The 23198-nt window shown below is 42.6% G+C and overlaps 1 protein-coding gene and 1 pseudogene across 1 annotated transcript; one reads left to right on the top strand and one right to left on the bottom strand.

The window, feature by feature from the left end:
* Window positions 1-388: 388 nt before the first annotated feature.
* LOC124690568 lies at window positions 389-17232 on the top strand (annotated as a pseudogene).
* A 2394-nt stretch (window positions 17233-19626) lies between these two features.
* Window positions 19627-22222, bottom strand: LOC124690569 (F-box/FBD/LRR-repeat protein At5g56420-like). The gene is made up of 4 exons (XM_047223939.1): window positions 21242-22222; window positions 20970-21131; window positions 20725-20878; window positions 19627-19916 (listed from the first exon to the last, which is right to left on the bottom strand). The coding sequence occupies exons 1-4, from the start codon at window positions 22220-22222 to the stop codon at window positions 19903-19905; spliced, it is 1311 nt and encodes a 436-aa protein (XP_047079895.1). The 3' UTR covers window positions 19627-19902.
* Between the last annotated feature and the right edge of the window lie 976 nt (window positions 22223-23198).

Raw genomic sequence — 23198 nt, forward strand, 5'->3', positions numbered from 1 at the left:
TGGTCATCATGGCTCCTGGTGCTTGGAAACCGACCAGAATAACTTCATGGTTTTGTATGTACTATATGTTTTCTTTATATACTTTTTACTAAGGTTTTCATTCATTCTTGTTTTACATTTGATTTTACTGGAATTATTACATGTGTGCTTCTATTGATTAATTAATGAGAACTTTATTGTGTTTGTGTAAAGGGAATTTTTAATTAAATATGTTTTTGTCATCATTCACAATTAAGTTTTTTCCTTTACAAGCTTTGGACTGTGGTCATCGGTAACTCTGCAAATTTATGGGTACATGTGGTTCACAGATCCGATTATAGACTTCAGCTTAATAATCCAAAAGGAACGATCAAAATAAATTTCATTTGTGCGAGTTTTATGTGAGAGCATGTGGATGTCTAGCTTACTCTGTAATTCAGTTAACCCCTATCCTGTCCTGTGCAAAGTAAATCAACAATTCAACCAGGGAAGGCAAAGGGCCAGGGCTTTCATACCTAGGTTGCTCATGCGGTAACATTACTGTTCTTTCTGTACGCATGTTGTCTGAAAACGTGCACTCACTACAGGGCGGCCCAGATCAGCTGGCTCCTACTTTGGTGTTCCCGTCCAAGGGGTGTTTATGTAGGGGGGTACGGTCAGCATCGGCCACTTCCATTTGGGTACTACCAGGGATTCACACCGGTTCCATAATACAGGTAAGATGATCTGTCTGATGTATATGACTCATTGACTTTACAGATGATACAATTTTCTTAAAAGTTAAAACACATGTTGTAAACAATCTCACTGGCATATTAAACTGGCATATAAGACGGCTATGTTCAAAATTTTCATCTAGGCGATAGGCGATAGGCGATCTGGCGATTTTCAGGCGAACTCGCGCCACCGCCGCTCCCTCCACCACCCCGACCTCCCGCCGCCACTGGTATTCGCCGGCGCGCCCGGCAGAGAAGCATGTCCATCCCAAAGTGGTCAGCGGGCTTCCCATCATTCACCGAGGAGGTGAAGATGGGGGAAGAGTCGAGGCGGAAGGAGAGGGAAGCGGCAATGGCGGAGGAGAGGAAGCAGGCGTTACTACGGCGGAAATTGCTGATCCTCCAGATCAGCCTCGCCTTCGAGTGGGCAATCGAGCAAATGGCGAAGGGCTGGCGCCCGCAGATCTCGGGGCAGGGGCTCGAGGAATAGGTTGCCGCGGCGCTAGCAATGATCAAGCTCAAGGATCCCGAAGATCCGAAGCGGCTCATAGCGGAGCAGGGGTTGGAAGACCTGGAGAACTGGACGCCGTGAGCGTCCTGGCTCGGGGGATGCCTCGGAGATCCTATGCTTGGTGCGGCGATGGAGCTGGCTCTGATGGTGCTGTGGGTGCTAGGAGATCAGCGGAGTTGCGGCAGCGGGTGGAGAGGATCCGACAAGGTAACCCGTCTCCGGCAAGGGGCGGCTCGAGAGATTTGGGGGGGCTTCGAGAAGCTTCCAGAAGCAATCCTCGCAGCACGACAGTGTTGTGCTGTCATCATCTGATATCCGTCGATCATTCGCAGATCCAAATCTAGCCGTTGATGTGGTGGTGGGTTTCAGAAATACGCCTTCTATTGTGGATAAGACTGTGGCGACTCCGCCCGTTCCAGACAAAGTTTACTTGGGTGGATCTAGGGCTCTGCCTGGCTCTCAGACATTAGTCTGGGTCAGGAGAGATCGGGTCCAAGCCAGATCCTTCACTCCAGCTGATTGCCACCCCGTCGGCGCGGGTTTCTTACCCAAACCGACGACCATCAAGTTCTCGAAGTTGTGGGGTACTGAAGCTGGGAGGAGAACCTACACAGAGATTGCCAGGATGGCGGGAGGTGGTCGAGGTGTGATGTCTACGGGAGCTTCTATTCTTGTAGACAGTGTTGGGCCTCCAAGAGCAGAGGTTTGTAGAACAGCAACAAGTTTCCCTTAAGTGGATCACCCAAGGTTTATCGAACTCAGGGAGGAAGAGGTCAAAGATATCCCTCTCATGCAACCACTGCAACCACAAAGCAAGAAGTCTCTTGTGTCCCCAATACACCTAATAGGTGCACTAGTTCGGCGAAGAGATAGTGAAATACAGGTGGTATGAATAAGTAGTAGCAACGGCACTGAACGGTGCTTTGCCCAGGACGATAAACAAGCGGTAGTAACGCAACGGTAGTAACGCAGTAAAACAGGAAACAAGCAGCGATAGCGATATTTAGGAACAAGGCCTAGGGATTAGACTTTCACTAGTGGACACTCTCAACATTGATCACATAACAGAATAGGTAAATGCATACTCTACACTCTTGTTGGATGATGAACACATTGCGTAGGATTACACGAACCCTCAATGCCGGAGTTAACAAGCTCCACAATAATGCTCATATTTTAGTAACCTTTAGTGTAAGATAGATCAAAAGACTAAACCAAGTACTAGCATATCATGCACACTGTCACCTTCATGCATATGTAGGAGGAATAGATCACATCAATATTATCATAGCAATAGTTAACTTCGCAATCTACAAGAGATCATGATCATAGCATAAACCAAGTACTAACACGGTGCACACACTTGTCACCTTTGCACACATGCGGGAGGAATAAAACTACTTTAATAACATTGCTAGAGTAGCACATAGATAAATTGTGATACAAACACATTGCAATCATAAAGAGATATAAATAAGCACCTCACTATGCCATTCAACAGTGAATAAGTATTCCGTGAAATATAGCCTAAGAGACCCACACGGTGCACACATTGTCACCTTTACACACGTGGGACAAGGAGTCTCCGGAGATCACATAAGTAAAACTCACTTGACTAGCATAATGACATCTAGATTACAAGCATCATCATATGAATCTCAATCATGTAAGGCAGCTCATGAGAATATTGTATTGAAGCACATAGGAGAGAGATTAACCACATAGCTACCGGTACAGCCCCGAGCCTCGATGGAGAACTACTCCCTCCTCATGGGAGCAGCAGCGGTGATGAAGATGGAGGTGGAGATGGCAGCGGTGTCGATGGAGAAGCCTTCCGGGGGCACTTCCCCGCTCCGGCAGGGTGCCGGAACAGAGACTCCTATCCCCCAGATCTTGGCTTCGCGATGGCGGCGGCTCTGGAAGGTTTTCCGTATCGTGGTTCTTCTTATCAGGGTTTTCGCGACGGAGGCTTTATATAGGCGAAGAGGCGGCGCAGGAGGGTCGAAGGGGTGGCCACACCATATGGCGGCGCGGCCGGGGCCTGGGCCGCGCCGGCCTATGGTCCGGGGGCCCGATGCCCCCTCTCGGTCCTTCCCGGGTGTTCTGGATGCTTCCGGTGAAAATAGGAACCTGGGTCTTGATTTCGTCCGATTCGAGAATATTTCGTTACTAGGATTTCGAAACCAAAACAGCAGAAAACAGAAGCTGGCACTTCGGCATCTTGTTAATAGGTTAGTTCCGAGAAAATGCACGAATATGACATAAAGTGTGCATAAAACATGTAGGTATCATCAATAATATGGCATGGAACATAAGAAATTATCGATACGTCGGAGACGTATCAAGCATCCCCAAGCTTAGTTACGCTCGTCCCGAAGCGAGTAAAACGATAACAAAGATAATTTCTGAAGTGACATGCCATCATAAACTTGATCATATTGTAAACATATGTAATGAATGCAGCGATCAAAACAATGGTAATGACATGAGTAAACAACTGAATCATAAAGCAATGACTTTTCATGAATAGCACTTTCAAGACAGGTATCAATAAGTCTTGCATAAGAGTTAGCTCATAAAGCAATAATTTAAAGTAAAGATATTGAAGCAACACAATGGAAGATAAAGTTTCAGCAATTGCTTTCAACTTGTAACATGTATATCTCATGGATAATTGTCAATCATAGAGTAATATAACAAGTGCAATATGCAAGTATGTAGGAATCAATACACAGTTCACACAAGTGTTTGCTTCTTGAGGTGGAGAGAGATAGGTGAACTGACTCAACATAAAAGTAAAAAAGAATGGTCCTTCAAAGAGGAAAGCATCGATTGCTATATTTGTGCTAGAGCTTTTATTTTGAAAACATAAAGAGAGCAATAAAAGTAAAATTTTGAGAGGTGTTTGTTGTTGTCAACGAATGGTAGTGGGCACTCTAACTACCTCATCAACCAGACTTTCAAGAGCGGCTCCCATGAAGGACGTTATCTCTACCAGCAAGGTAGATCATCCCTCTTCTCTTTTGTTTACACATGTACTTTAGTTTAGTTTTTCTTTATTTATGGATGACACTCCTCCCAACCTTTTGCTTACACAAGCCATGGCTAACCGAATCCTCGGGTGCCTTCCAACAATCACATACCATGAAGGAGTGTCTATTTGCAAAATTAAGTTGCTTACCGATGAATCGAGAGCAAAACATGTGAAGAGAATTATTAATGCAAGTTAATTAATCGGGGCTGGGAACCCCATTGCCAGCTCTTTTTGCAAAATTATTGGATAAGCGGATGTGCCACTAGTCCATTGTGAAAGTCTGTCAGAAGTAAATGAGAAGATCGAAAGATAAAACACCACATACTTCCTCATGAGCTATAAAACATTGACACAAATCAGAGGTGATAAATTTTGAATTATTTAAAGGTAGCACTCAAGCAATTTACTTTGGAATGGCGGAGAAATACCATGTAGTAGGTAGGTATGGTGGACACAAATGGCATAGTTATTGGCTCAAGTATTTTTGATGCATGAGAAGTATTCCCTCTCGATACAAGGCTTAGGCTAGCAAGGTTATTTGAAACAAACACAAGGATGAACCGGTGCAGCAAAACTCACATAAAAGACATATTGTAAACATTATAAGACTCTACACCGTCTTCCTTGTTGTTCAAAACTCAATACTAGAAATTATCTAGACTTTAGAGAGACCAATTATGCAAACCAAATTTTAGCAAGCTCTATGTATTTCTTCATTAATAGGTGCAAAGCATATGATGCAAGAGCTTAAACATGAGCACAACAATTGCCAAGTATCACATTATCCAAGACATTATAGCAATTTACTACATGTATCATTTTCCAATTCCAACCATATAACAAATTAACGAAGAAGAAACTTCGCCATGAAAATTAAAAGCTAAGAACACATGTGTTCATATGAACCAACGGAGCGTGTCTCTCTCCCACACAAGCATGAATTTATTCAGAGAATGAAAATAACAAAACGAAAATAAAAGCACACGAGACGCTCCAAGTAAAGTACATAAGATGTGGCCGAATAAAAATATAGTTTCAGGGGAGGAACCCGATAATGTTGTCGATGAAGAAGGGGATGCCTTGGGCATCCCCAAGCTTAGACGCTTGAGTCTTCTTAGAATATGCAGGGGTGAACCACCGGGGCATCCCCAAGCTTAGAGCTTTCACTCTCCTTGATCATAGTATATCATCCTCCTCTCTTGACCCTTGAAAACTTCCTCCACACCAAACTCGAAACAACTCATTAGAGGGTTAGTGCATAATAAAAATTCACATGTTCAGAGGTGACACAATCATTCTTAACACTTCTGGACATTGCATAAAGCTACTGGACATTAATGGATCAAAGAAATTCATCCAACATAGCAAAAGAGGCAATGCGAAATAAAAGGCAGAATCTGTCAAAACAGAACAGTCCGTAAAGATGGATTTTATTAGGCCACCAGACTTGCTCAAATGAAAATGCTCAAATTGAATGAAAGTTGCGTACATATCTGAGGATCATGCACGTAAATTGGCTTAATTTTCTGAGTTACCTGCAGAGAATTAGACCCAGATTCGTGACAGCAAAGAAATCTGTTTCTGCGCAGTAATCCAAATCTAGTACTTACTTTACTATCAAAGACTTTACTTGGCACAACAAAACACAAAACTAAGATAAGAAGAGGTTGCTACAGTAGTAAACAACTTCCAAGACACAAATATAAAACAAAGTACTGTAGCAAAATAACACATGGGTTATCTCCCAAGAAGTTCTTTCTTTATAGCCGTTAAGATGAGCTCAGCAGTTTTAATGATGCACTTGCAAGAAATAGTATTTGAAACAAAAGAGAGCATCAAGAGGCAAATTCAAAACAAATTTAAGCCTAACATGCTTCCTATGCATAGGAATCTTGTACACAAATGAATTCATGAAGAACAAAGTGACAAGCATAAGAGGATAAAACACGAGTAACTTCAAGATTCTCAACATAAAGAGGGGAAACTTAATATTATTGAAATGCATATAACCATATTTCCCTCTCTCATAATAACTTTCAGTAGCATCATTGATGAAATCCACAATATACCCATCACTTAAAACATTCTTATCATGGTTCATATGCATAGAAGTATCATTAAATTTGGCATAAGAAAAGTTATTCTCATTAATAGTAATTGGAGTAAGATTATTATCAAGAATTTGAACATGGTAAACAAATTGCATATTAAGGGAATTGTTTTTGGTAATCCAATCATGACTATGACAAGTTTCATAAGGATAGTTAGAACCTATATCATAGCATTCTTTATAATAATCATCGGAGATCGGGGGCACGAGTGTCATCATAGGAAACAGAATAGTTATCTTCCACAGTCGGTTTATCTGTGTCCACACCATCATTGTTATTAGAAGGAGATGTATCAAGAACATAATGACCAGTAGCTAAAGGATTTTCAAACACCTCTTCCCCAAGCTTAGAGCTTTCTATATCATTATCAACAATGGTGTTCAAAGCGTTCATACTAATATTACTACCAGCATGCAAATAAGATTTCATAGGTTTTTTAATTTTCGCATCAAACAATCCATGTTTTAAATCAGGAAATAGAATAAGAAGCTCACTCTTGTACATTATGCCAAACTAGTGTAAACAAGAAACAAAAAGATGCAATTGCAGGATCTAAAGGAAATAGCTTCGAGCACACACACAACGGCGCCGAAAAAATACTTTACACGGGACCGTAGTATGAGAGCCTTTTACCTTTCCTCCCCGACAACGGCGCCAGAAAAGTGCTTGATGTCTACGGGAGCTTCTATTCTTGTAGACAGTGTTGGGCCTCCAAGAGCAGAGGTTTGTAGAACAGCAGCAAGTTTCCCTTAAGTGGATCACCCAAGGTTTATCGAACTCAGGGAGGAAGAGGTCAAAGATATCCCTCTCATGCAACCCCGCAACCACAAAGCAAGAAGTCTCTTGTGTCCCCAACACACCTAATAGGTGCACTAGTTCGGCGAAGAGATAGTGAAATACATGTGGTATGAATAAGTAGTAGCAACGGCACCGAACAGTGCTTTGCCCGGGACGATAAACAAGCGAGTAGTAACGCAACGATAGTAACGCAATAAAACGAGTAAACAAGCAACGATAGCGATATTTAGGAACAAGGCCTAGGGATTAGACTTTCACTAGTGGACACTCTCAACATTGACCACATAACAGAATAGGTAAATGCATACTCTACACTCTTGTTGGATGATGAACACATTGCGTAGGATTACACGAACCCTCAATGCCGGAGTTAACAAGCTCCACAATAATGCTCATATTTTAGTAACCTTTAGTGTAAGATAGATCAAAAGACTAAACCAAGTACTAGCATAGCATGCACACTCGTCACCTTCATGCATATGTAGGAGGAATAGATCACATCAATATTATCATAGCAATAGTTAACTTCGCAATCTACAAGAGATCATGATCATAGCATAAACCAAGTACTAACACGGTGCACACACTCGTCACCTTTGCACACATGCAGGAGGAATAAAACTACTTTAATAACATTGCTAGAGTAGCACATAGATAAATTGTGATACAAACACATTGCAATCATAAAGAGATATAAATAAGCACCTCACTATGCCATTCAACGGTGAATAAGTATTCCGTGAAATATAGCCTAAGAGACCCACACGGTGCACACACTTGTCACCTTTACACACGTGGGACAAGGAGTCTCCGGAGATCACATAAGTAAAACTCACTTGACTAGCATAATGACATCTAGATTACAAGCATCATCATATGAATCTCAATCATGTAAGGCAGCTCATGAGAATATTGTATTGAAGCACATAGGAGAGAGATTAACCACATAGCTACCGGTACAGCCCCGAGCCTCGATGGAGAACTACTCCCTCCTCATGGGAGCAACGGCGGTGATGAAGATGGAGGTGGAGATGGCAGCGGTGTCGATGGAGAAGCCTTCCGGGGGCACTTCCCCGCTCCGGCAGGGTGCCGGAACGGAGACTCCTGTCCCCCGGATCTTGGCTTCGCGATGGCGGCGGCTCCGGAAGGTTTTCCGTATCGTGGTTCTTCTTATCGGGGTTTTCGCGACGGAGGCTTTATATAGGCGAAGAGGCGGCGCGAGGAGGGTCGAAGGGGTGGCCACACCATATGGCGGCGCGGCCGGGGCCCGGGCCGCGCCGGCCTATGGTCCGGGGGCCCGGTGCCCCCTCCGGTCCTTCCCGGGTGTTCCGGATGCTTCCGGTGAAAATAGGAACCTGGGTCTTGATTTCGTCCGATTCCGAGAATATTTCGTTACTCGGATTTCTGAAACCAAAAACAGCAGAAAACAGGAACTGGCACTTCGGCATCTTGTTAATAGGTTAGTTCCAGAAACTGCACGAATATGACATAAAGTGTGCATAAAACATGTAGGTATCATCAATAATATGGCATGGAACATAAGAAATTATCGATACGTCGGAGACGTATCAAGGTGCAGGAAGAGGGGGAGGAGCTGGGGGTGGCCGTGGTCATAGTGGTGGCCGTGCCCCGCCAGTTGCTGCTGCAACAAAAGCATCATCATCCCTTGGCGGTGCTTCAAACCCGGTCCAGATCAAGTCGGAATTCATTCAGAATATGGGGCAACAGATGGGTGCTGCTAATCAAGGTATGTTTCCCATGATGAATCCCAACATGTGGAATGTGCCGATGGGCCAGTGGCAGCAATTCTTTGGCAGCCAGCAGTTTCCCCCTTCTGGTTTCAATCCGATGATGATGATGCCACTGGGGATTACCCCTAATCTCCCTCAATCCAACAGTCAAGGTAGCAGCGCCAGTCTGGTTCCTTCACAACAGCAGCAAGTCTCATGGAATAACAAGAACAAGAAGAAGGTTCGGAAAGGGGCTACCTCTGATGGTACAAAAAACAGTGGGGAGAGAGCAGGAAATTTGATGCAGCTGTCAGCACCAAGTGGACCTGGTCCTGCTCTTGATATCAAATTCAAGAATGTTACATGCTACAATTGTGGTGAGCTGGGTCATTATGTTGGTCTCTGTACTAGGGTGAAGAGATGCTTCATTTGCAGCAAGACAGGTCATCACATGGATAATTGTCTGATGTGGTATTCTCTCCTACCCACTGCTCAGTATTGGGGTAGTGCAAACCCTGGCCTAGGTTTCTTCCATGTGGAGGTAGAAGGACCTGAGGCAGTCCAATGGTTGAATATGGACAATGTTGGGATTGTGGTGGTCAAAGAGAGTGAGATTTCTGCTGAGGAACTGGAGAAGAGCTTCAATGACATGTGGAAGGTTAACTGGTTTTGGCAGATCAGACAAATTGGGCCTAAGAAGTTCCTGGTGAGGTTTCCCCCAAGCAAGAGGATCAAGGAACTGGTGGAGTACCCTTCCATCAATCTCAAAAAAGAGGGTGTAGTGATCTATTTTGAGAACTGGGAGGGGGAAGCAGAGCCTTTTGAGGAGTTTCAGGAGGTATGGGTCAAGATCATTGGCATCCCAGCCAAGTGGCTGACATGGAAGACTATATGTCAAGTATCCACTGCACTTGGTGTGCTAGTCAACATTGATTGGCAAGGCATCTTCAGAAGCTTCTATAAAGAGGTCAGAGTTAAGGTGGCTGTGAGGGACAAATCAAAAATCCCATCAAACAAACTCTTTGAGATGGAACAATGTTTCTTCCTCATTAACTTCTTGGTAGAGGGTGATGGTGAAACTATTGAGGTAGATGGGGATGATGATGAAGACCCTGGTCAGAGTAATGAAGGGGACAAGGTTGATGATGATGCTGATATTGGAGATGACTTCAAGGCTTTTGACAAGAGAACTTCTGGTGGGAATAACAACAAGATGGAGACTGATCCTTCTTTCTCTGGTGGGAGAAGTGGTCCTAGGTCTGCTACTCAATTGGCTCTGGAGTCATCTGTTCAAGCCAGAGTCTTTGGCAAAGAGCCTCTTATCCCTACGGAGAGTGCTCTGGTGCTAAGGAGTGCTGAAGAGAACATTGGGAAAAACCTGCTACAACACTTTGAGGATGAGGAAGATGAAGATATTGAAGGGGCCAAAAGAGTTGAGGAGGGTGTGCTGCCCAATGTTTGTGAACCTTCTATGCCTACCAAGGTGTGGAAGGAGAAGAAGCAATGGGGGCCTATGCAAGCTACTAGGATGAGTTCTAGAATATCAAGAGATGATAAAACTGCTATTGAAAAAGCACAAGATCTCAAGAAGGCAAAGAATATGGAAATTCCTAAAGGTACTAATATACATGGTTATTCCAATTCTTTTGCTGCCCTTGATAACCATACTCTGGGTGATAATTCTAGACATGCTGGCATTAGCCTGGGCCTTAAAACAAAAAATACTGATGTTGTCATTGATAAAATTAAAGAGGTTGAATTAAAAAGATTTGATGATTTTCACCAATCTAATCCTGCTAGCTTTCTTCCTAATGACATTAGTCTCTCGGTGGAGGAATTGAAAGTAGGCATGGAAGATAAAGTTGAGGTTCCATCTGATCAGGATGATTACGTTAGTGATGTGCCTGATGATGATGAACCCTGGACATTAGTCCGTAGTAGGAAAAAAGGTAGAAGAAAATTGATCTTTAAAAATGGTAGTAGCTCTAATATGGAATTCTAGAGGCTTGAATAGGCCTGATAAAATTACTAGAGTGCATGATCTCATTAGAGAAACATGCCCTGATATTATTTGTTTCTCTGAATCTAAAAAAGAGGATTTCTCTAGTTCACAACTGCAACAAATTGATCCAGGGGAAAATTCTCCTGGAATTGGTTGCCAGCTATGAAGATTGCTGGAGGTATCCTTGTTGGTGTTAATAATGAGGTCTTTGATATAGTTAAATGGGATATCTTATCTTACTGTGTCTCTGTGCAAATTAAGGCCAAGAGAGATAATATTGTGTGGAGAGTCATTGCTGTATATGGTTCTGCTTATGATGAGCATAAATTAGATTTTATTAATGAACTACATAATGTCATGGCTTGTTGGAGTGGCCCCACTTTAGTGGGTGGTGACTTCAATCTCATTAGAGAAAAATGTGAAAAGAATACTGGCAACATAAACCAGCATTGGGCAAATTTGTTTAATGATTGGATTAATAAATTCAATCTGATGGAGCTTAAGAACCCTAGTAGACAATTCTCTTGGGCCAATAACCAAGATAACTTGGTCATGGCCTTGCTAGACAGAGTTTTTGTGTCTACTTGTTGGGATGCCTTATTCCCTGCTAGTAGCCTAACTTCAAAACCCAGAGTAGGTAGTGACCATACTCCCCTGATTGTGGACACTGGTGCTCTGAAAAATCCCCATAATAAGCAGTTTATGTTTGAAAATGGTGGCTTAAAATTGAGGGTTTTGATGATGTGGTTGCTAAATTCTGGCATATTCCTTTCCATCACAAGAATTCTCTTGATAGATGGAAATTTAAGATGAGAAACACTAGAAAAGATTTGAAGGGTTGGTCAGCTAACATTGAATCTGCCCATAGGAAACTTAAGCAAGGTTTAGTGGCTGAATATGATCTCCTTGATATTATCTCTGAAACTCAAAGCTTATCTCCAAATTCCAAAAAAAGGATGAAATGTATTTCTGATGAGTTGACTAAAGTTTGGGGTAATGAAGAGATTAAAGCTAGACAAAGAGCTAGAGAGAGATATATTTTAGAAGGTGATCGTAATACTGCTTACTTTCATGCTGTAGCAAACCAGAGGAGGAGGAAGAACCAGATATTTCAATTGAAAGGGGAGGCTGGGATGGTTGAGGACAACAAAGGTATGTTAGATATTGCTGTTGATTACTACAAAAACCTGTTTTGTAAGGAAACTTGCCTTGATATTGACTTGATGGATGATTTTTGGGACCCTGAGGATTTGGTGTTTCAAGAACACAATAATATGCTTAGTGCTGATTTTTCTGAGAAAGAAGTTAAGGATGCTATCTTTGGCTCTTATGCTGAAGGTGCTCCTGGCCCCTGATGGGTTTTCTTTTTTGTTTTATCAGCATTTCTGGGAGCTCACTAGAGCTGATTTCATGGCAATGGTTAAGGATTAGAATGAAGGTAAACTTGATCTTTATAGATTGAATTTTTCTCTCTTTACTCTAATTCCAAAGGAAACTGATGCTGTAACTATGCAGAAGTTCAGACCTATAGCCTTAACCAATTGCAGTTTTAATTTTTTTTCTAAGTGTGCTACTAACAGGCTGGGTGTGGTTAGTGAGGAACTTATTTCTCCTAACCAAACAGCTTTTATTAAAGGGAGGTACATTCTTGAGAGTGTAGTATCTGCTCATGAAGTCATTCATGATGCAGTTCATAATGGGCATTCTGGCTTTATTTTTAAACTTGATTATGAAAAAGCATATGATAGGGTTGATAGATGAGGGGTTTTAGTCCAAGATGGATGTCAATTATTGAGGGCCTTTTACACAAGGGCTCTGTTGGTGTTAGAATCAATGACTGTAATCAGTTTTTCCTCACCAGCAGAGGTGTGAGACAGGGAGATCCCATCTCACCAATCCTCTTTAATTTTATGGCTGATGTCTTCACCAAGGTGCTATATAAAGCTGCTGGTGACACACAAATTGCTGGGCTCATGCAAAATCTAGGAGGAGGTGGGGTCATTAGTATGCAATATGCTGATGATACCCTCCTCTTTCTAGAAAATAATATTCAAACTGCCATAAATTTGAAGTGTATCCTAGCTTGTTTTGAGCACATGTCTGGGATGAGAATAAATTTCCATAAATGTGACCTTGTCCCTATTAATGTGGATGAAGAGGATGCTCAACTTATTGCTCAATCTTTGAGTTGTAAGCTGGGAGTTTTCCCTATGAACTATCTAGGGGTTCCTCTTCACCACAGTAAACTTAGGAAGGAGGATATTCAATCTGTTGTGGATAAAATCCTTAACAGAGCTGGTGGCTGGAGAGGGAAGCTTCTTAATCATGCTGCTAAATTAGAGCTGGTGAGAAGTGTTTTGGCCAGTATCCCTCTCTATCTCCTTAGTGTGATTAAGTTCCCAAAATGGACCATTGCCCTTATTAATTCCCAAATGGCTCACTGCTTATGGGACAATTATGAGGGGCACCATAAGTATCATCTAGCCAACTGGGGGTTAGTGACTAGGAAGAAAGAGTATGGAGGCTTGGGCATTCCCGATTTAGCAGAGATGAACATGTGCCTGCTAGCCTCTTGGATTAAAAGATATCAGTTAAATGAGGATAAAATGTGGAAACAAATTGTGGATACTAAATATAATTTGGATAATCCTAATATTTTTTCTTGCTCTTTAAATGGTGCATCTCCCTTTTTGAAAGGGGTTATGTGGGCCGCTAAAGCTGCTAAGATGGGTTATCAATGGAAGATTGGGAATGGTAGGAACATTAAGTTCTGGGAGGATCACTGGTTTGGTTCTTGTTCCCTGGCCATTCAATACTGTGAGATTTATTTCCTAGTGAATGAACATAATAAATCCATTGCTGATCTTTAGGATGGGTCTACCTTGAAAGTGACTTTTAGGAGATGTTTTGACCATAGATTGATGTTGCAATGGCTTGAAATTCAGCAGATTGCTCAAACTATTGCCTTTGATGGTACAAAAGATAGTATGATTTGGATGTGGGAGGCTAATGGCTCATACATTGTGAAATCTATGTATGCTGTTATTAATGTTTTTGGGATTATGCCTGTCAATATTCACTGTGTCTGGAAACTCAAAGTGCCCCCAAAAATTCATTTCTTTCTTTGGTTACTTTTTCATAACAAGTTACTCACTAGAGATAATTTGGTTAAAAGACAGAGTGTTGATGACTTAACTTGTGTGTTTTGTAATGAAGTTGAGTCTTGTCAACATCTTTTCTTTGAGTGTGTGGTAGCAGCAAAACTCTGGAGAGATATTGTTATTGCTATGGATCTTAATATTGAAATCTTAAGTATGCATGACATTTCTTCTCTCTGGGTTAACAAAAAGAATAGCAATATTAATATGATTTTTGCTGCTGTGTTGAGAGCTATCTGGATTACCAGAAATGACTTTGTTTTCAACCGTTCTCAATAGATTGGCATGCAGGGTTTGTGGAAACACTTGGTCTGCAGCTGTGCTCAATGGAAAATCCTCCTGAAGGAGGAAGGAAGAGGAGAACTGACGACATTGTTGAACAAGGTGGAGGTTTCAGCTCGGAGGCCACCGCTGCTGTTGTGGCCGGAGCCTGGTTGACTCCTCAGAAGAGAGCCAGGTCAACTTTGGAGGTCTGTGACATGAACACCACAAGGGGATTTGGGCCGATGCTGATCACTGCTGAGGATCTGAGGAGGACGCTGGAGGCGAATGATCTAATCCTGGTGGGTGACGGCGCTGGTTTTCAGGTCTTGGATCGCCCATGAGCTTGGATGATGCTTTGTTTTGGTGGTTCAATGTGTTTGTGTGTAAAATGCATGACTTCAAAGTTTGGGCTGGTTTCCCCCCTGATGTTGGGGTTTAGAACTGTTATGTCCTAAGTATGGGGTTCTGTAAGATAAGTGGGTGAGTGGTGCGAGGACGTATGATCGTCCTGAATATTGTGTTGTGTTTGTGGCTGGTTTCAATATATTTGGAACCAGGGCGAGGCCCTATTTCGCTAAAAAAAAATCATCTAGTCCCTAGATTGTCTGGTCAGGACTTTAAAGTTGTTTCTAGGCATCTTCGTCACATAGTTTCAGATGAACCTGTGCATGTTTTATATTCCGTTAACACTTGCATTTCCAAAAAGTCAAAGAAAAATCTTGCATTTTTTAACTACCAAGGTTCTTGGTTGAGAAACATGTGTGAACCATCAAAATACAATGTCACCACACCCCACGACATATTTTCTATATTTTTCTTCCACTTCCCTCTTTCACCATCTATCACATGAGCACAGAAGTATGACTGGATGCATTTGTTTTGCCCACTTTGTGTAGGTTGTTCATATGCTTTCCCCCCTGTAACATAATGATCCCACTCCTTTTCCCCCTTCCATTGGAAATGATCAAATCATCAAATTCATTTGTGTTTATGGAGCAAAATATCACTGTTCAAAGCCAATGAGAAGTGAATTCAGTTCATTTTTCTCTTATTTTGCAGTTACTCCACATATGGGACCGAGTACATCTATCCACAGGTTAAAGTGTGAAAATGTTACTTAAATATTCTCGTGGAATGTATGTCATACAAGGCATTAACATATTCTGGAAAATGTCTCTTTGCAGGGTACATTAAACCCATATGTTGGTCAGCAATTTGTTCCAGTTTATGGAGCCTCAACTGCGGCTAATACTGCTAACCAGCCATTTAGCCAATTGAGCCCATCGATTTCTGGTGGGTTCAGTGGTTATCCGACGATGCATGGTTACAGTATGCCAGGAAATCAATTTGTTTATCTCACTGGGTCAAACTTCAATAATTCATCTCCAACACATCATTCCACCATTCAGGCTCCCTTTTTAGTAGGTAAGCTTTCTCCAGCTCCCATTTTCCAATACATGTTAGCCCTTTTCTTCTTGTAAAGAAAATCCTTTCAAGTAAAACTCGATATAGTTTATCACATGTGTTCAGTATCCTTTCAAGTAATGCTCGATATAGTTTATCACATGTGTTCAGTAAGTGTGCATCCTGACAGTTTCTAGGTTCCCATGCAGTGTTGCATGCTCTGTTAAGCATCACAAGCTCCATTTAGCTTGGTTATAGTTTTGTTCATATTTGCTGGGCAGGTGCTTATATTTTGTGTTATAGTTTTGTTTCCATGTAGTGTTGCATGCTCTGTTAAGCATCACAAGCTCCATTTAGCTTGGTTATAGTTTTGTTCATATTTGCAGGGCAGGTGCTTATATTTTGTGTCATTTATGGTCATAAGTATTTACACATGCTCCACTGTATGTTGTTTTACATATTTTAAGTCTAACTATCAACAGGACAAATGAGAAAAGAACTACTCCCTCCTACCCAAATTACTTTTCGTAGCTTCAATGAACCTATACAGATTTTTGGCAACATTTTGCCTAAATCTGCGACAAGTAATTTGGATAGGAGGGAAGCAACAATTAGTTCTTTGCTGTAGTGTACTTTGCCATAATTGCATTACATCCATTCCTCCAGGTAAGTTGAAAGCACATAAGAATTCTCAGCGTGGGAAGATCGTCACGGTTTTACATCACAAGCTAAAGGTGCTTGTGGTTTAGTTGAGATTCTCACCTGGGTCTGTTAGATTCCAATTGCATTCAATAAGCAACATATTCTTTCAAACTAAACTATTATGATAACATAAACACAATTTCCCATCTTTCTTCCTAAACCTTTTGCGGCTTTCTATTTAATTGTTTTTATCTTACGAATAATTATGTGTTACTTGGCTTTTGTAGCAGCACCGGTTCCATCCCATCCACACTTAGTCGTTCCAGCCCACTCACCGCAGTTTACACAAGCTAGTGGTTCAGACCAAAGAGCAAGCTGAACTATGCCCCCAAACATTTATACCTTGAGGTTTGCTTTCTCTGGGTCACTGTTATCTTTTTGCTTGTTGACTGTCTAGCTGTAACTGACGCTGGAGTTTTTTGTTCCTACCAGGTAACTTTAGTTTGCAGCAGGACTAAAAGAGCAGTGCTGCTGCATTTGCAGCACTTGTTCTTACCTCGCAAAAATCATCCTTGTATTCATAAGGTATGTATCATATCGAGAAATCATCCTAGCATTCACGATATAGTGCTTAAATGCACATGTATAATGGTCTCCTAACTAGGCCCATTTGAGCCAGCATATGTTCGCTTTTGTTCGTTTGTTGATACTGGTTCTGTTCCTGCAATTTGATTACTACTCGTTGATTATGGTTTTTGGGATGAAACTCTGCAGGCTGTCCTTACCATGATCGACATATGTACCCGGAGATCATGACGTGTCCCGATGGATGGGGCAATATCCCAAGAGTAACGGTTGCTCTTGTCAGTTTGGCTTGGTTCAAATCCTGTCCTGGTGGGACTGTGATATTGATGGAGCGTGAAGCAGCAGATACAAAAGTATTGATTCTGCATCTGACAAGTCATGGAGATGTAATGGATGCTGGAATGGAGTCCAGCAACCCTGTAAGGTTGACTAATCCCCTTGGATTAGTCGTGATGGCACTCAGATGACTATCCATCTGAAGATCACCAAGTTAGTGTGGTTTAGTGTCACAAGTTCTGAGTCTTGCACGAGCAGTAGTCTGTAGTCGTACTATCCTGGAAGTTTGCACTAGACCTACTGATAACCAAATTATGGATCTATGGTGAACTTACGCAGGATGTTCAGTTTACCCAAAGGGTGGTGGAGTCTTGGAGAGAGTCCTGCCTGTGTATCCCAACTGGTAATTAGAGCTTCTCTGCATTACTAAGCGACTGGTAGTAAGATCAAGAAGCATTCTTACCCATTGTACACTTGGTAACGGTTCCAGAACTGTTATTATAAAAATGCCATGTCCTGGAAGTTCTAATTTACTTCTACATTGCTCTGAGCTTTGGCAGCTCCGTGAAGAATCTTGTTGTATTTAAAATAAAACCATCTGCTGAGAATCCAGTGATGTGGTGTAGCATCACTGGATTCACAAACTTGGTGACGTTGAGTTGTGCACTCATGTATAATGAGTGAACTAGGTATTCAGTAAAAGCTCTAAAAAATGTCTTTGTAGTATTCTACATTGTACCTGAAAACAGTATGTTTGTTTGATTTATGAACCAGACAATTGTTCCAATTTCTTGCTTTTCTAGTCCCTATAAGCACTGGCTGGGGTGTCTCTTTAATCATTTAGTCACTTTCATCTCTGATTGCTTATAATCATGTATATTCATATTATGTCACTAAGATATGATAGGTTTTCTGACCACCAAATATTTATGCATGTAACATCTTAAATCAGGACAGAGATTTTTGGCTCATGGACACCAGTGCTCATGGGCACTTATGGAAAATTTTGAATTTTCCATATTTTCTTAAACAACAGGAGCACGGGTGCCCAAGAGCCAAAACACTTTTCGTCGAAGTAGCAACTACATGGTATCGCCCTTTCCCAACATACGTTCGGAACTACATCTCGTTTTCACCTTTCTCTGCTAGGCAACTAGTCGAAACATCGAACAAGCAGCAAACCGATGATATCTAGTCCAATGGAACTTACCTCCACCCGGCTTGTCTCATGCATATAGTAGCTGCCAGCGCCGGTATAGCTGTACGGGACGCACCAGCAAGACCTACTTAGTTTAGAAAATGTCGTCCCACGTCCCACGTCGGCGCGTCCCATACGGCCGGTCCCCAAAAAACTACTTTTTCTTTTTCACCAAATTATAACATTTTGCCTACACTGTAAATTGCTTTAATTATTGTTTTAATTAAAATAATTTTACAGTGTTCAAACACACAGATTATTTCACACAAATAATTCAAACATATAAATTAGATTATTCATACAAGAATTCAAATAAATTGCAATGCAACATGTTCATGCGGCTTTTTTTCTCGGCACACATAAATGCTAAACTAAATCATTATGTAGTTGAGCATAAACACATGCATCTCCCATTTTTTTAGTGTATCTGTGGAAAGCGGCAAAGGTCGGTACCTGCTCAACCTCAACAAGAGGTCATTAAAATCAAATAGATGGTCATCATCCACTGCCGTGTCGCGCTCACTCTCAATGATTATGTTGTGCATGATCACACAAGCGTTCATCACCTCCCACGTATAAGACTTCGACCATGTGAGAGCAGGTACCGAACAATGGCAAAACGCTGCTGGAGTACACCAAAAGCCCACTCGTCATCCTTGCGACGTGCTTTCTGGCATGTCGCAAAATAAGATTCCTTCTCCGTAGCAGGATGTGCAATTGTATTGACAAATATAGCATACTATGGATATATACCATCAACTAGATAGTAGAGCATGTGCAGGCAAAACCACGGTGGAAGATGGCAGAGGTGCTGATGGTGGCTTCTAGGTGGGCAGGTAGAGGTCAAGCACAGGGGAGGCGGCAACAATGACAGCCATGGCAATTCAGAGGGGTGGAAGGCGGATCAGGAGAAGGTGGAGGTAAAGATGGTGGAGAATGGGCCTGTTTGACTAGCAAGGAGGACGTGGGGCGAAATCCTACGTGGATGGGAGTGCTGGCGTCTCCAACTTGGCCCTTCCGTGTATGACCGGCATAGAGTTGCGAGCGACTTTATTGGGCTCAAAAACATGCCAACGCTTTATTGAGCGTGCCGATGGAGATGCTCCAACACCTCTTGTTTCACTGTTCGAAATATCCAAATCTTGGCACATGAAACAAAATAAACGCATCACACCATAACTAAATAAGTTAAGCGCCGAAGCTAAGAGAGTACTAACGAGTCCGAAGAGCTGAGTAAATTAAGCATGAACCGAAATTACAGTATATACAGTACAGCGAAGTCTAGCCAGATGGTCTCCAGTCTCCACTCTCTGAAGTTCATAGGTCGTATGCATCACGGGTTCTACACCGTTCCTCTGAGTAGAATCAGCAACAGATGCACAAGCAAACAAAAAGATGAAAACATCGGGCACAGCATATAGGGTTAAGCCTTGGATTTTTGGAATAGCCAAGCGATGGCAGATCCACTGGCAGTCCAGTTCTTGTCACCCTTACTCAGAAACTGAAGCCTGTACACAAATGAAACGACACTATAAGAGTGGTTGATTGCATTGAGAAAAAAATCTCAGTTACAACAATGAAAATGAAGATACTAGTACAGAGTTTAGTAAACATGAAGGAGATTCACTTTACCAAGTGCAACTTATCTTAATATGAATTTGGGCACAAACTTTGTTTATAATTGATACGGACATTTGTGGCTGATAATCCAACAAAAAACATCTAACTGAACTGCTCCAGATTGCAGAAAATGTCATCAGTTACTTCATAGTAAACGAAATGTGAAACAAGCAAGCACAACACACACTACTAGACATGTGTTACGTAAACTATGAAGACTTCCCAGGCAAGTCTATAAAATAAAAATGGCGAATAATTTAGTGTCGGAATGATGAGCAAACCAAGAGCTAAATAATTTAGCCCATAAGAGCAAGGCTGAGCAAAATCTAATCAGCCTACAATAATTATTATTGATCAGAACCAACTGTTCAACGCCATAATGAGTCAAACTATAATATTACTGTGTACATTTGAGTTATTATCAAGAGCTAATCAACATGCGAAGATACTCTATCGAACGAAACAATAATGACATTTGTTGACAGCTAATAAATGGTTTATATTATATATTTTTCTTTTGGCACCTAACAAGTGGTCAAAAAATTGCATGACTAAATAATTTGTTATCCCTATAAACTGTCCTTGCTACATAGTTCAGAAGTTTCTTCTTCACTGCTTGCTTTCTTACTTTCTTCCCCACATATGAAAGCTAATTTCAGAATATATGGAGCATGGAAAGTGTTATAGTTGGCTTACATATGTTAAATGCAGACAGGAACTTCAAAACTTTGAGAGTTCTCTCGTCAACCACACTACACTTGACTTCAACTATGTTAAGGTGCTCTGATATTGCAGACGGTCGCTCCATTGAACTGTAGCGTCCTTTCATTTCGACTTTATGATTGGGCCCCTGCGGTAAGAAAAGAACATTTAACCAAGATGGATAAATAATCGACAATAACTTTAACATTTTAGCAATAGTCCAAGTAGAAGATTTATACTTCGGAAAAAAGTTGAAGAGTGAGCTTCTCTAGAACTGGTGAGTTTTTGAGAATGCAAGCTACTGGATCCAAATCAGGAGCCTCACACCAGTACTCGTTGAGCAATAAAGTCCTTAACTTGATAAATGTAGGGCAGTGCCTCAAGTCTCTTGTGAAAATGAACTGGAAAGAAAATACAAAAAGCAAGCAAATCAAGTAGCCATTAGAGAGAATGTGAGATGCTGATATAAGACCCCCGGCATACCAAAAGGATTTTAAGACAGCTGTCATACCTTTCCAGTTTCAGATATCAACTTGAGGTGTTTTGCATCTGAGACACCACCCAGAACTACACAATCACTGCTGCAATCATCATTATCAGGAATACAATTCTCACATTCATCATCATTAGCTCCACAGGAAACACCAGAGTGATATTTGAGACAGACATCTTCGCAGTTGTAGTTAATATCCACATATGCAGTCTCTAGCAATGGCATGTTTTCAAGAAAAGGTGTTCTACCTACCAAGCCAACTAATTCCAGAGAGATAAGGCCTGGAGTAGAAACATGGACCCGGCAATCCAAGTCGGACTGGCAGTTAGAGATGCTCAAATGCTTCAGGAAATTGGACGATATATAATCACCAATGTTGCAGTTATTCATCTTCAGATCCTCCAAAGCTGGACAGCTAGTAAAATCAAGATCCTGCACGACTACACCTGCAAGGTCTAATGTTCTCAGATACTGAGAGACAAGAGGCAGGCTGCCTAGGCAGAGATCGACAGAGCCATCGATAGTAAGGGAGAGCGCCCGAACTTTGTTTATCACAGCGAAACGGACCCATGTTCTCACATAGGGCTGGTCTTCTTCACAGAAATAAGCAGCTTTAATCTCGACAGTGTCTAGATCGGTGCGCTCACGCAGGATCAGAAGATGGTCCACGACCTTCCGGAGGTCTTTGACATTTAATTTCTCGTCCTCGGCAAGGCCGACGATGCGCAGACCTGTGGTGGACCTCCAGAGGTGGCGCCAGCGCTGGGCTAGCACGCAAGTCTGCACGACCGCCTGTGCTGGGAGGAAGGAGAGCATGTGGTGGAGGATACTGTCGGGGAGAGCGCTGATGTGGTCGACGTCGCTCGCTGGCGGCGTACTGCTGCACTTCTTCCGTGGAGACATTCTGTCGAACAGGTGGCCAGCGTCGTCGGTGCTGAAAGGCAAGAAGCGATTAAACGACGTGAGAGTGGAGAAAATGTGATAGGGGGACAGATGCATGCCTTGCGGTGCCGATGCCGAACCTCAGGTAGCCGCCGGCAAGTTTGAGACGCCGCGCCGCCGCGGGAGATAGCAGAGAGACTGAGGACGAACTCCCGCTTTCGTTTTTTAAAATGAGTTCGCGGTCGACCGTCAGAAAATGAGTGTGTGTGCGCGCGGGGGACAGAGTGGCTCGGGAAGATCAGTGGCTGAACGTTAACTGCTGCTTCTTCACCTATCTACCACCGGCCAAAAGGCTTTTTTTTTTTTTTCCTGTAGGGAAAGGAAAATGATTGCTCTCCCCGGGGATCCTCGCATCGCAAGTGCGTTGCCGTTGGATGCAGAGCATCGGGCAGACGCACCCAGCCACCACGTGTGTGTGGGCCCTACATCTTCTATCGCTCCCCAACCTTAAGCATTTTTAGTTGCGTTCCCAAGCGGTCTTTGGATCGAGCTCGTTTGAGGGATGTATTTTGTTCATGCCGTGTTTGAAGGATGTCGCTCTCCAGTCGCGTCCCTCCAAACGCCTTCCCCAAATGAATATTGGTGCACGAAAATAATGGTTTTTATTTAAATTTAATTATATATTACAAAGTTTGAATGAAAACGGTTAGATTTCATCTAAACCTAGCCTACTGACCGCCTGGCGGTACGTTCGACGGCCCCGCCCGATCGTCGCCTCTCCTCCGCCGCACCTCTTGTTGCGCGCGCCGCCTCTCCGTGCGTAGGGAGATGGCCAGACGCCGCTGCTCCAGCAGCGCGTCGACGTCTGCCCTCCCCAGCTGCGCCGCCTGGAGGGAGAGCTCGACGACGCGACGAATCTGCGCCTCTTCGCGGGCACGAGCGTCGTCCTGGAGCTTCTTCTCCGACTCGAAGGATTCGACGAGCGTGCGTTGCTGATCGGCCGTCTCGTCCGGGTGCGGCCCGTCGTCGTCGGACCACTCGAACTCGTCGTCGTCGTCGTCGTCCTCCTCCTCCTCCTTCTCCGTCTCCTCCT

The sequence above is a fragment of the Lolium rigidum genome, chromosome 2 (genome assembly GCF_022539505.1).
Source record: "Lolium rigidum isolate FL_2022 chromosome 2, APGP_CSIRO_Lrig_0.1, whole genome shotgun sequence".
Classification (NCBI taxonomy): domain Eukaryota; kingdom Viridiplantae; phylum Streptophyta; class Magnoliopsida; order Poales; family Poaceae; genus Lolium; species Lolium rigidum.

What these genes read in the sequence shown, in the direction of transcription:
- LOC124690569 (XM_047223939.1), bottom strand. Translation starts at nt 22,222, where the DNA reads ATGCATCTGTCCCCCTATCACATTTTCTCCACTCTCACGTCGTTTAAT. An exon ending in TGATATCTGAAACTGGAAAG is followed by an intron (nt 21,132 to 21,241) that starts GTATGACAGCTG and finishes TTTTCTTTCCAG; the next exon opens with TTCATTTTCACAAGAGACTT. An exon ending in CTCTTCAACTTTTTTCCGAA is followed by an intron (nt 20,879 to 20,969) that starts GTATAAATCTTC and finishes TTCTTACCGCAG; the next exon opens with GGGCCCAATCATAAAGTCGA.